This window comes from Zeugodacus cucurbitae, chromosome 6, assembly GCF_028554725.1.
Source record: "Zeugodacus cucurbitae isolate PBARC_wt_2022May chromosome 6, idZeuCucr1.2, whole genome shotgun sequence".
In the NCBI taxonomy this organism is placed as follows: Eukaryota; Metazoa; Arthropoda; class Insecta; order Diptera; family Tephritidae; genus Zeugodacus; species Zeugodacus cucurbitae.
This window is the reverse complement of record NC_071671.1, coordinates 64,152,741-64,165,711: the sequence shown is the minus strand read 5'-3', so window position 1 is coordinate 64,165,711 and position 12,971 is coordinate 64,152,741. Positions and strand designations below refer to the sequence as shown.

The 12,971-nt window shown below is 36.5% G+C and overlaps 3 protein-coding genes across 3 annotated transcripts; all 3 read left to right on the top strand.

Moving 5' to 3' along the window:
* Positions 1-90: 90 nt before the first annotated feature.
* Picot_10 (putative inorganic phosphate cotransporter) lies at positions 91-3,350 on the top strand. The gene is made up of 4 exons (XM_011179718.3): positions 91-1,083; positions 1,160-1,290; positions 1,356-2,432; positions 3,017-3,350. The coding sequence occupies exons 1-4, from the start codon at positions 1,080-1,082 to the stop codon at positions 3,137-3,139; spliced, it is 1,335 nt and encodes a 444-aa protein (XP_011178020.1). The 5' UTR covers positions 91-1,079; the 3' UTR covers positions 3,140-3,350.
* Positions 3,351-3,556: 206 nt separating this feature from the next.
* Picot_14 (putative inorganic phosphate cotransporter) lies at positions 3,557-5,473 on the top strand. The gene is made up of 4 exons (XM_011179719.3): positions 3,557-3,715; positions 3,791-3,927; positions 3,984-5,069; positions 5,136-5,473. The coding sequence occupies exons 1-4, from the start codon at positions 3,658-3,660 to the stop codon at positions 5,316-5,318; spliced, it is 1,464 nt and encodes a 487-aa protein (XP_011178021.1). The 5' UTR covers positions 3,557-3,657; the 3' UTR covers positions 5,319-5,473.
* A 3,704-nt stretch (positions 5,474-9,177) lies between these two features.
* Positions 9,178-12,923, top strand: LOC114803640 (putative inorganic phosphate cotransporter). Its single transcript, XM_029038492.2, has 4 exons — positions 9,178-9,354; positions 11,179-11,315; positions 11,376-12,455; positions 12,520-12,923. Exons 1-4 carry the CDS (start codon positions 9,318-9,320, stop codon positions 12,700-12,702), a joined length of 1,437 nt encoding a protein of 478 aa, XP_028894325.2. The 5' UTR covers positions 9,178-9,317; the 3' UTR covers positions 12,703-12,923.
* The last annotated feature ends 48 nt before the right edge of the window (positions 12,924-12,971 follow it).

Sequence of the window (12,971 nt, the reverse complement as noted above, 5' to 3'; positions counted from 1 at the left end):
TTATGTATCATAATTTGGCTGAGTGATTAAAAAGAAAATGAACTATGTAATTTAAGTTTAAGTTTAAAGAAGAAAAAAAAGAAATAAATGAAAATAATGAAATAGTAAAAAAAAATAATAAAAAATATACCAAAACATTAATTGTGTAGAGATATTTTTTAAGGAACTGGTTAAGCATTGGAATTCATACAATGAAACTGGAGGTATATCAAGCTTTAACAAAGCTCCTTTGGAATGATGAAACTAATTATAACTTCAATTTGGACTCTTTTATTCATCTTAGCAGTTAGAGAACCATCTTTGGTGATGCCAAATCTGGAGATACGAGAATTGTTTGTCCTTTATGAATCCCAGAAAACGATAGCGTTCACCTTTCTGGTCAATGGCACAGTTACCGCCTTTTTCATCTTAAGCTCGCTGGGTGAAGTCCACTATATCGACTGTTCCTTAGTCTGTGGTGTGTACTATTGGATTCATGTTTCAACGATGGTCACGAAACGATGCAAAAACCCATAAGATTTCGTTCAGCGTCAGATCTCTGTGAATGGATCTTATGTTTGTACCGCCGGTGTTCTCCAGCCCAATATTTCATACAGAAGTCTTTTGAGATGTCTCTACTGTCTTAACTATCATAAGCACGCTCAATCGATGATCATCCAATATGTGACCGTGGACTTTTGTCACGCTATCCTCCGAGATAGCCGTTTTCCGGCGCGTTCACTTGTTCCAGGATTCTAAAAAACTGACGTGCGACCGCGTTGAAATTCCTTAAACAAATTTTTACGGTCCATTTCGAAGAAGACCTAGTAATTACAGTATCCGAGTGTTTTTTGAAGTGAGTTCGCGAGTTCTTTTTCCAAAGAAAATATCGAATCTATTGTAACTTAATTCTCCAAAACCTACGTTTTCTTTATTTTTTAAATTTCTTTATATTACAAGTCAAATGTCAACTTTCAAAATATATAAATTATTCAGGAAAAAACAAATAAAAATCCTTACGAAATTTATAAAAAAATAGTTCCACATAAACCAAATTCCGACTCAAAGCATTTGATCTAAACGCTGGTTTTGGAAAACAAATGAGTATGTTTTTCGTTTAGTTCGAGCTTGATTTTATATTGAGACAAATTAACTTAAACCGAACCGTTAATTTTTGCAGCTCACTTTGGCGTTCGTCATCTGCAAATGCTCTTGCTCTTCGGCACAATGTGTGTTGTGTATGCGCTGCGCGTCAACCTCTCTGTGGCGATCGTGGTGATGACAGATAAGTCGTCAAATCCGGATTTCGAAGTGATAAAATATGAGTAACTTTAGATCAGCCACATTAATCACTTCATTCTCTCGCACCTTTTTAGGAATATGACTGGAACGAGCACATTAAGGGTCTGCTACTGAGTTCCTTCTTCATTGGTTATGTCACCTCACAAGTACCTTCGGGCTATTTATCGCGCAGATGCGGCGGCAAAATATTGCTACTCATTAGCCTCGTCAGTTGCTCATTGTTGGCCATATTGACGCCATTGTGTGCTGCTGTTGGCAGCTGGCAGCTGGTGCTTGCCTCACGCATAATCCAGGGCGTATTTCAGGGCACCATATTTCCCTCAACTCATACGATACTCTCGCAGTGGTCGCCAGTGGAGGAGCGCGGTCTAATGAGTTCATGCACATATTCAGGCTGTCAATTTGGCACATTCGTTATGTTGGGCAGTAGTGGTGTGATTGCGGCCTCACGTTTCGGTTGGCCTGGTATTTTCTACATATCCGGCAGTGTGGGTTTACTCTGGGCCGCTATATTCAAGTGTTTCGGTTGCAGTTCACCGAAAGAGTGTCACCGGCTATCGGAGCGTGAACGCGAACTCATCACTTCGCACTGGGGCACATCGGAGCTGGAGTTTCGTCGCAGATCAATGCATCCACCATGGTGGGCTTTCTTCAAATCGTGTCCATTTTGGGCACTCATGACCGTACACTGTACCAATAATTGGGGTCTCTGGACTTTGCTCACCTACATGCCAGTTTATGTAAAAAATATCTTAAATATGGATATTAAGAATAATGCACTCTCATCCGCACTGCCATATTTTTCAATGTGGGTTCTGAGTTTTGTGTTTACCGCGTTGTCAATGTGGTTCAAGAAACGTCAGTGGGTATCTTTAAATACCAATAGAAAACTGTTCAACACAATCGGTCATGGTACACCGGCAATAACGCTCATTGCTCTCGGCTATGTGGATGCAGATCATGTGATCGCTGCTGTGGCTCTACTCACAATCACAGTTGGAGTTAGCTCGGCTTCGTATTTGGGCTATCAAATCAATCATATTGATCTATCACCCAACTTTGCTGGCGTTCTGATGGGCATTTCGAATTGTTTAGCCAATATAACGGGCATTATCGCGCCGCTAACCGTGGCATTGATAGTCACTAATGAGGTAAGTTCATGCATGCTACAGCTGATCTACTACAATGTGTGTTATAGAGCTTTGGGTTTGATTTTGGTTTGAAATGATAATCGAGTTTAGTCGTCGGATTTGTCGGTTAAAATATTCTTCGTTAACTCTGATAATCTTTTCTAAGACACTATTTATACAACATTCTTTTAACGGAAGGAGTTGAGAGCTCTGTTGCGACTTTCTTATATTTTGTATGTAATCGGGATGTCTTTTAGTACACGATGGTCTGTGGGGTTCCTACTGATAATGGGGAAAGGGGATCTTCTCTTTGTCGTGGTGGTTCCAACCGCCGCCATGGGCGTGACTCAAGCCAAGAAAATAACAAATGTGGATTAGACAAGTTTGTTCAGTTGGCCGATTGGTTATCAAAAATTACTCTAACCATCAACCAATCATACATAGGATTAGTAGTGTCATAGTTTATGATTAATATTTCCAAAAATAGATGTATGGAAATAGATGAGTCTGATTTATCCAACTACACCCCTGAGGACCTAACCTCACTTATTTGCATCCCTCAATTTATGAACAAATTAATACCGTAATACCTCTCTATTTTATAGAAATCCGTTGAGCAATGGCGTATAGTCTTCTTTTTGGCTTCATTCCTCTACATACTGGGCAATACGGTGTTTCTAATTTTCGGTAACTGTGACGTACAATCATGGAATGATCCCGTCGACTAGCTGCAGATCGCTTTATTCCACATTAATGTGCATTTGTCGCATACGTCTGTGGGATTCATAAACTACTCTTATAAATTAAGCATTTAAATTAGGTGAAAATAATCAAATATGTATGTATGTATAAATTAATGTAAATTTGTTTTTGTTGAATAAATACCAGTGTATAAATTATGTTGACTTAAAACGGGAATTGCTTTTACAAATTTGCACTATCGCGTACGTGTGGACTATGTGAAAGGGAGTTAATATTTACACGAAAGGTCCGGTAGCGCTATGTAATAAAATATCTGATCTGAATACATGGAGCGTAGAAAACTTTGTTTCTAATAGCTATTCTTCCACTTTATATTTAGCTCAAACTTAAATATTTTATACACTCACTTGATCTTTTACATACCTCCTAGAGTGATTTATTGCAATTTAAGACGAGGAGACATACTTCGAGGTAATGAAATGTAACCGAATGCATTCAGTTTTAATTGCAACTTCCAGTCGTAAAGTTCAGTAAAGTAGTGATTATGTTGCCGAAAGATGTAAGCGCTAAGAATGCTGGCGAGAACGCGGCAAAAATTGAAAGTAAGTACCGCGCTGTTATTACAAGTGTAAAGCGGTAGTTTTCGATATTACACGCATGATTTATACCTTCATTAGGTCCACGTTTGGGCGTGCGGCACTTGCAAAGTATGCTGATATTCTTTGGACTCTGCGTCGTGTTCATGTTGCGCGTCAATCTCTCGGTGGCTATTGTGGCAATGATGGATCGCAATGCTACAAACCCCGATTTTCCGGTGCGTCAGTATTTTTTACATTTCATATTTTAACAGTTATTGTATACGACATGCAGGAGTATGCCTGGTCGGAGCAAACGAAATCGCTGCTACTCAGCAGCTTCTTTTGGGGTTACTTCTCGACACAAATACCGGGTGGTCAGTTGGCACAGCGTTTCGGCGGTAAAGTGATGTTGCTCTTCAGTGTTGGCATTTCCGCATTTCTCGCCTTATTCACACCGTTTAGCGCCAAATTGGGCGATTGGCAACTGATGTGCGCACTGCGCTTTCTTCAGGGTTTCTCACAAGGTGTCATATATCCGTCGACGCATACGATTTTAGCCAAATGGGCGCCACCAGCTGAACGTGGCGTGCTTGCAACACTTTGCTTTTCCGGCTCGCAGTTCGGCACCATTGTCATGTTGGGCGTTAGTGGTGCTTTGGCCGCCTCGAAGTATGGCTGGCCGAGCATTTTCTATTTGTCTGGCTGTTGTGGCATTATCTGGTCTTTTGTGTGGCTGTTGTGGGGTGCCGATTCACCGCGTCAATCGAAATTAATTACGTCACAGGAGCGTAATTACATCGAATCAGCATTAGCTGAGGTATCGAAGTGTGCGATCGATGAGACCGCAGCTAAGTTGCCGACACCTTGGTTGCGCATATTCACATCGGTGCCATTTTGGATGCTACTCATCGTAAATTGTTCCTACAATTGGGGCTATTGGACGTTTATGACGCAAATACCCACGTACATGAAAAGTGTGCTCGGCAAGGATATCCAAAGTAATGCATTGCTCTCTGCCCTACCATATACCGCTAATCTGTTGCTCGGTTTGGGTTTCTGTGCCATAGCTCAGGTGCTGCTCTCAGCGCAAGTGTTGAGCACGAATGCAAGTCGTAAAATCTTCAACACCATCGGCATGTGGATACCGATGGCGGCAGCCATAGCTTTGGGGTTTGTAAACGCCGATAATGCCGATTTGGCTGTTATCCTACTAACTGTGGCTGTGGGCACCAACTCGGCCACGTTTTTGGGTGCTTTTGTGAATCATATTGATTTGTCACCGAATTTCGCCGGCACTATGATGGGCATTACCAACTGTGCTGCCAATGTGATGAGCATTATTGCACCGTTAGTTGTTGGTGTGATTGTAACAGATACGGTAAGCGCGTCAAATAGAATTAACGTATGTTTATTAAGTTAATATTTACTTAAACTTTATTTGCAGACGAACTCGACACAGTGGCGCTTCGTTTTTATGATTATGGCTTTGTACTATTTCGTTGGCAATTTACTTTTTATTACCTTCGGTAGCACGAAATTGCAGCCGTGGAACCAGCCGGTGGAGCGTCACGAGAATCAAGAGCATATCAAATTTCGTGTAGTAGCAGGTGATCAGGAGCATATCTAATCTTCACATGTCTTACCGAATGACGAAAGCGTCTGTTAGCGTTTTGGTTAGCAAATAAGCAGAGACGGTGCGTAATAGTAGATTTGTAATGTCACATAAACGTATTAGTTATAAGAATAAAAATTGTTGTCTTTTTTTGTTGTTTTTTGTCTAAATCTATTGTTTTTATTATTCAGTTGACAGGTGTATTACTTTCTTTAAAAGGATTATGTCTGAGCTCTTTTATCTATTTTCCTTACATTTAAAATATTATTTTAATTAAAGTAGGAGTATCTTAGGATTATTAAACTGTCTGCCGGCTTCTTCCTATAATATTTTAGAGTGCAAATTTAGCGCCAATTTGGCCGGCTTTCCTTCCCCATACGATGAAATTAAATTCCATGTTTCTTAATACAAAAACAAAACAGCTTCTATTCAGTCAATACCTTTGTACAGTAGTTATGTATACATATATCATACTCGGAATGAGTTTTGTCGTGTTACGAGGCTGTTGATGCCGAGTTTCATATCCAAAGCATCAACTAAAATGATTTGAATCGACCAACAAAAGATCAAGAAAACAACTTAGAATATTAAAAAATAAGTTTCAGGCAATATTTGATGTAATGTGTACGTATATAACTATGAAAACCTCAGTTCGATATGAATTAACATAATCATTCAGACGACGACTTAATTCTGACAATCAGCATGAAGCACAAGTTTAGTCAAATGCGCCAGGCTGGAAGGTATACATCAGACTTTGAACGGACTTCAGAACCTTCAAACTCAAGCAATATCTAGTTGTGTGACTGTGAATGAGTAGGAGGTGGTGTCTTTTCAGAAAAAAATAGATACCAGAAACGCCTTCCGGCTACCGGATCGTTGCTGTGTCGTCCAAGCGGAGATTACTGCAATTAAAGCGTTCTGTCAAAAAGAGTGTTAACGACCAGACACATATTTATATTTCCCGATAGTCAAGCGGCTTTAAAATCTCTAAAGGAATGCTTGGAGTTATTATGGATATCAACATCATGTTTCACGGTTCGCTAGCAATGGATCTCAAAAAACAGTGATATTCATGGAAACTGCGAAGCATATGAGCTAGCCAGACTGGACACCATCTGACGGTTAGATGCTAATAAAGAGGGAATTTACATACCTCTGACAAAGTGCAGATATTTAATCGAGAAACATGCCGTAGCTACTGCCGAATCTTAACGGAAATAATCAACAGATTGGGGATACCCGTCAATGATTACCTCAGAAGCTGTCACGAGGTTGAAGAAGAAGATACTATACCACACTTTGTGATTCAGTCCATTCATTCAGTCCTAACCACAATAAATAAGTTAAATAACCTCAGGAAAATTAACCATATGTTATGGTCTAGCATCAAGTGTTCTAACGAAGCATTTAACCACTAAATCTGGTGACTAAGTGGCTCCTGAAAACTAAAATTATTCGCATATAGTACCATCTTATACAGGAATGTGCAGAAAATTATATACATATATGGCTAAAAGTAAGTATACATCGTCATCGTCCGAGCTAGTTAAAGAAGACATTGTGGTTTCTTTCAATTTGAAGTTATCACAAAATAAAATGTGTATACACAATAAATCACATGAGAACTTATGAGATATTTAATTTAATCTAAATATATAATAAAAAGTATCACAAAATAAAATGTGGAAGAATTCACATGGCCAAATACGTCACAGCGATGAATACTTTCGGCATTGTTGCAATTGAAAAATATAGCACATTATTACGCAGGTAGACAGTCATTTTAAGAAACGCTTTATCATTTTAGGCGAGTTGATATCTTTGAAAAAAGATTTTATTTAATTGCTTCATTTGAATTAATAATTCTCGGATTTAATTACATAGATATACAAACTAAATACTTATCCAAATATTTACATTTCTATTTCATCACAATTGGATTTATTTTGAAAGATAATACATACTTTTGTGAGGCAGTGTGGCGGTTGTGAATTTTACTGAATTAAAATAGTTTTATGTGAAAATGCAGAATTAGAATAGAGCTGGGGTGTTTACATCTCAGCTCTGACAGAGTATACCACACATGACTTTTATATTCTTATTAAGCTTTAAATTGATATTCTTAAAGCTTTGAATTGATATTCATCGTGAAAGCTTGTGGGCGTTAGTTTTTTTAAATACGATTTCTTCCAAGTTTATTTTAATCTTTTTAAAATTTTATTATTGTAAATTATATATTTCAACATTTAAGCCCACTCAGTTGGCAACTCTATTACAAAATATGTCTAGATTAATAAATCTCGAATAGCTTTAAAATCTTCCCTACACGATATCCTATTTTTATTAAAAAAAAAGAGAAAAAACATTACTAATTAGATTTAGCGATAAAAAAAATATTGTCTTAGCACAGGGTTACCATAATTTTAATAAATAAATGTAAATAAATTAAAAAAATACCTTATACAGTTCAAAATACAAAATATAATAAAATCGGATAGAGTTGCCAACTTTAATTTATTATTATATATAATTTTTAGTAAAATTAAAAAAAAATAGAACACAGTTTTAATAGAGTGAAGGAATGCTCTAACTATTGAAGTGCTGTCACAGATGTATATAATTTGTATTGTAACGAACCTCATTTAAGTATTGCAAAACTTGAGAAATGCGAAATTGTTCAGTCACTTTCATTTCTACCAGCCATCTACGGCACACGCTACTTTTGAATTAAAAATTTTCCATTGTGAAACGACGCTTAATTTCCGCTATAAAAATAGAAAAAAAGGAGGCATACCTATATATACAAAGACACTTGTGTGGTAACATACTCTGTTATATGTATATAGATACATATATGTGGATACATATGTAATCACTTAGACAACTTGTTGCCAGCATCCCACTTGATAAGCTGAATGCATATACATATGTATGTATATACGTACGACCGAGAGATAAGTCTTAATCGCACCCATAAAATATAAGTTAATCTGCAAGTCCAACTTAAGACGTTTGCATAAGTAGAAAAGAAATATAATTCACCAAAGTATTTGTGAAAAAGTATAAATAACATTTATGTAAATACTAAAAATATAAGCATATATAAAAATGTTTATTACGTATAATACATATAACACAAGATCGTCCTAACTAAAATATAACAAAAAGATGCAAAATTTTAGTGTCAACGTCTCCTCGTGATAGCTGCGCTCCGCAAATCTTTTATAACTACTAGTTCTTCATAATGACTACTTTGATTAATTATTATACAGCTGTTAACAAAATAATAGGAACGTCCATTTGAAATCAGCAATCAGATAAAAATTGCAGATATAAAGAAGAAAGTCGCTAGTAAAGCTCCTACAAATGTTAAAGTGCTTTGGGAGACGGTAAAAGCAGCTTGGAGATCAATTCTCCCGCAAAGATGCCAGAAATTTGTGGATTCAATGCCGAGGCGCTGTGCTGCAGTTTTTAATCTAGCAAAATATTAATTTCTTCTTATATCTTTTTGCTTAAAAATATTATATTGAAAAAAAAAAAACATCATTGATCGTGATATATGTTAAGTTTTGCATGAATTATCTAGGGCACTCCTAATATTTTGTGAAAAGCTATATTCGTTATATTTTCATAATTTTTTTTTATGAATTAACAAAACATGCAGAAAAAAATGTCATTTTTTGTTAATATTGTTTTCATTACACATTATGTAAGTTTAAAAAAAATAATTGAACTCACTTAACTTACATTTACATTATTTTTTTTTCTGCATTATCTAAGTCAATTTGCACTCCTATTATTTTGATAACAGCTGTATATATTTACTTACCTTTGACAGTTATAGTTGTAGAAGCTGGTTTGTAACTTGGCGCTGAAAAAAAATTGTAGAAGCTTGTCACTCCTCAAAGTGTTCGGACGCGCCAAATTCGAGTTCAGGAAATGTATAAATTTCTTTAATTTCTAAATCGTACCTTTAATTAAAAGAAGAAAAAAAAAACAACATACGTGAAAATGGAAAAAAGTGCAAAATATGAAAGTGGGCAAAAAGGTTGGTCAAGGATAAAAGGAGAATTTTAAAAATCTCATAAGCTTATATCCTTAAAAAAATAAAAATAACAGTGAAATAAAAAGTTTGAAATAAAATAAAAAAGTGCATAAAAGGGTTTCAATGTCTCTACAATACATACTTGAAACAAAAATTTTACACATTAAAAATAATTAAATCAGCTGATACAGTTGTTTAAATTACTTCTTTGGAACTAAATACAATATTTTTGTAAACCGACAGAAATCGTGGATCAGTCTACACTTTTGTGAGACTTTATTGAGACATATTGGCTCCAGACGAACTCACTGAAATCGAAATTAATCCTCTAAGAATTTGTAATGGTGTTAAGACAATATGTCATTACGAAATAGTCTACCGAGAGCTTTATCTGCAGGAAGTTTCGGCTTCTGAAATTATCTTGATATCAGCATAGAAAACCAGACATTAAACTAAATTGAAGGCCTAACTAAAACTTATACTTCATCATAAACATTATATTCAATCTATGAGGAATATATATTGCCCTGGCCAGTTTGCTCCTGAATAACCGTAACGAATGTGCAAATCAGAGAAACTACCTTCTCACCTACTGACCTTGAAATATAAAATCAATTTCGTTCAACCATTTTCAAGTTCATTAAATAATCTCAAGACGATATTCTTAAGAAAAGTAGACAACAGTTTAGTGTTAATTAACATTTTCGATAATTTAAAATTTTGATATTTCCGACAAGTTGAAAAATAATAATGAGGTCGCGACAATGTTGCAGATGCCACTTTTCAAAGATATTTCTCAAATCCAAATATTTCTAAGCTCTTCGAGAATACATATAGAAGATATTCATAAAAAAATAGAAATTCATAAATAAAAGAAGTATTTGTGATTTTCCATAGTTTTCTCTCTCACAAAGAGAGTATAATAGTTTTCTTCACATAACGGTGGTTTGGCATGGCCCCACCCCTACTAAGTTTTTTGCACAAATCTATATCAACCAAACTCTCTACTGTCGTTTCCTTTAGGCAGACTTACAGAGTCTAAAAATGGAAGAAATCTGATTCTAATCACGCCAAAGTCACTTACAAAGGTACTAAACTACATGGTTAAAATGGTACAGAAGGGCTGCACTCAAATTTCTATAAAGAATTTAAATTTCAAAACCCATATCTCCGAAACTACTCGAACAATTTCAACAAAATTCGTTTCACATTGTTCTTTTGGCATCCAAATAGCATCGTTTGAAAATGGGCGAAATCGATTCACAACCACGCCTACTTTCCTTATACCACAATTTTGAAGTTCATCTGATACGTTCACTTAACAATCTATAAATTAAGCAACCGTGAAGATATCGGAACAAAACTTTGGACAAATATTGCGATTCTAGCGTAAACATTACGATCTTAAAATCACCGAAATCGGCATGTAACGTTTCAAGGCCCCAGAAACCGAACATGAGGACCGCAATGCCGAAAATATACTTAAATCGATCAGATATTATAAAGAAATGTAAATGAGATCTGTTTTTCTACCAGTGTGCTTCCTGTAGCCCTCATATACCTAATATATTAATATATATGATATTTATCGGTAAATAAGGCAGGAATCTTAGCAAAATTAAATGAAGATAAGTGTATAATATATATTATCATGGATATATTGTGGCTTGGTGGCAGAAATAGTTAAAATCGGTCAAGGAATTATATTTTCCGAGGTCCCATATGCTATGTATGTATGTTGAATCTCGTTATTCTAGTGGACTTTATTCCGAATATATGGGTCGAATTGTGTGCAAATAATTTAAATCACGTATTTCCTCTTTCCAGCTTCATTTTTTGGCGCACGCCATGTCCAGTGTTTTATGATTTTCCTTGGTCTCACTGTCGCCTTCTCGCAACGAGTTAATTTCTCGGTGGCAATTGTGGCAATGACGGATCGTAATGCAACAAATCCAGACTTTGAGGTAAAGTCACATGCTGTTAATGACGTTATACAAATATTTATATAATTATATCATACACAGGAGTATTCTTGGACGGAACAAACAAAGTCATACCTGCTGAGTGGCTTCTTCTGGGGTTATTTCGTGACACAAATACCAGGCGGTCAGCTGGCGCATAAGTATGGTGGTAAAGTTATGGTGCTGCTAAGTATAGCTTCCAGTAGTATTTTGTGTATGCTCACACCGCTGGCAGCGCGTTTGGGCGATTGGAAATTGGTCTTTGCACTGCGTTTAGCACAAGGTTTGCTGCAGGGTTGCATTTTCCCCTCAACACACACGTTACTCTCAAAGTGGGTGCCGCCCGAGGAACGTGGCTCGATTGGTACATTCTGCTATACCGGCGTACAATTCGGCAGCGTCGTAATAATGGCGGTCAGTGGTGCTATAGCCTCGTCGTCATTTGGTTGGCCAGGTATTTTCTATATTTCCGGTTTAGTAAGTTTGCTATGGGTTGTTGTATGGTACTTTGTGGGCGCTAGCACACCTGCTGACTTCAAATGGATATCGGAGGAAGAGAAGTTATACATTGAGTCGTCATTGGTGACATCTACAAAACCTGAAGAGGAACATGTACCAACAAAGACGCCTTGGGTTAAGATACTCACATCGGTGCCCTTCTTAGTCATTCTAATTGCACAAAGCACCTTCGCTTGGGGCTTTTGGACGATGCTCATACAGATTCCTTCATATATGAAGAATATACTAAAACAGGATATCAAAAGCAATGCACTCATGTCGGCGCTACCGTATCTCGTTAATATGTTCTTAACTTTCGGTTTCTGCGGCCTAAATGATTTCCTTATCAAACACAATTACATAAACATACGCACAAGTCGTAAACTTTTCAATACCATCGGTTTCTGGGTACCGGTATTGCCACTCATATTTCTGGGTTATCTGCGCGAAGACCAAAGTAATTTGGCCGTTGGCTTACTTGTCATATTGATCGGTGTAAATTCGGCTGCTTACTTGGGCTTCCTGACCAATCATATTGATTTGTCGCCCAACTTTGCTGGCATACTAATGGGTGTGGCTAATTGTGTGGCGAACTTCATGGGCGTGGTAGCACCCTTACTGGTGGGCTTCATCGTCACGGATTCGGTAGGCAATACGTTATATATACTATATATATGTTTCTAACAACGAGTGTTTTTTATAATTTTAGAAAAACGCTAATCAATGGCGCATTATATTCAATATAACCGCTGCTTTTTACTTTGTGGGCAATCTGTTATTCATCATCTTCGGTCAAGTCAAAATACAGAAGTGGAATTACCCCAAGGAGTCACAGGAACAAAGAGATCACATCAAATTCGAGCCCGTCAATGTGGAGAAAGCAGTATATTAAGCCAAGTATTATGTATCTGTTATATATTTCTAGTATAATATTTTGCGAAATATTTTCTAGATTTATGCACTGTAAAGTGCTGATGTCATTAGTTAATTGTAGTGTTATAAGTCTTGACTAAGTTGACTCTCATAGCTTTTAGAAAGTTATGATATATTGTTTTAAGCTACAAATCTCAAAGAGTATTAAAAATATATATGAAGTTATTTGTTGATTTGTCATTAGTCTTTTGACCTCATTTAATTACTTTGATAGATTAGAGCGTGATT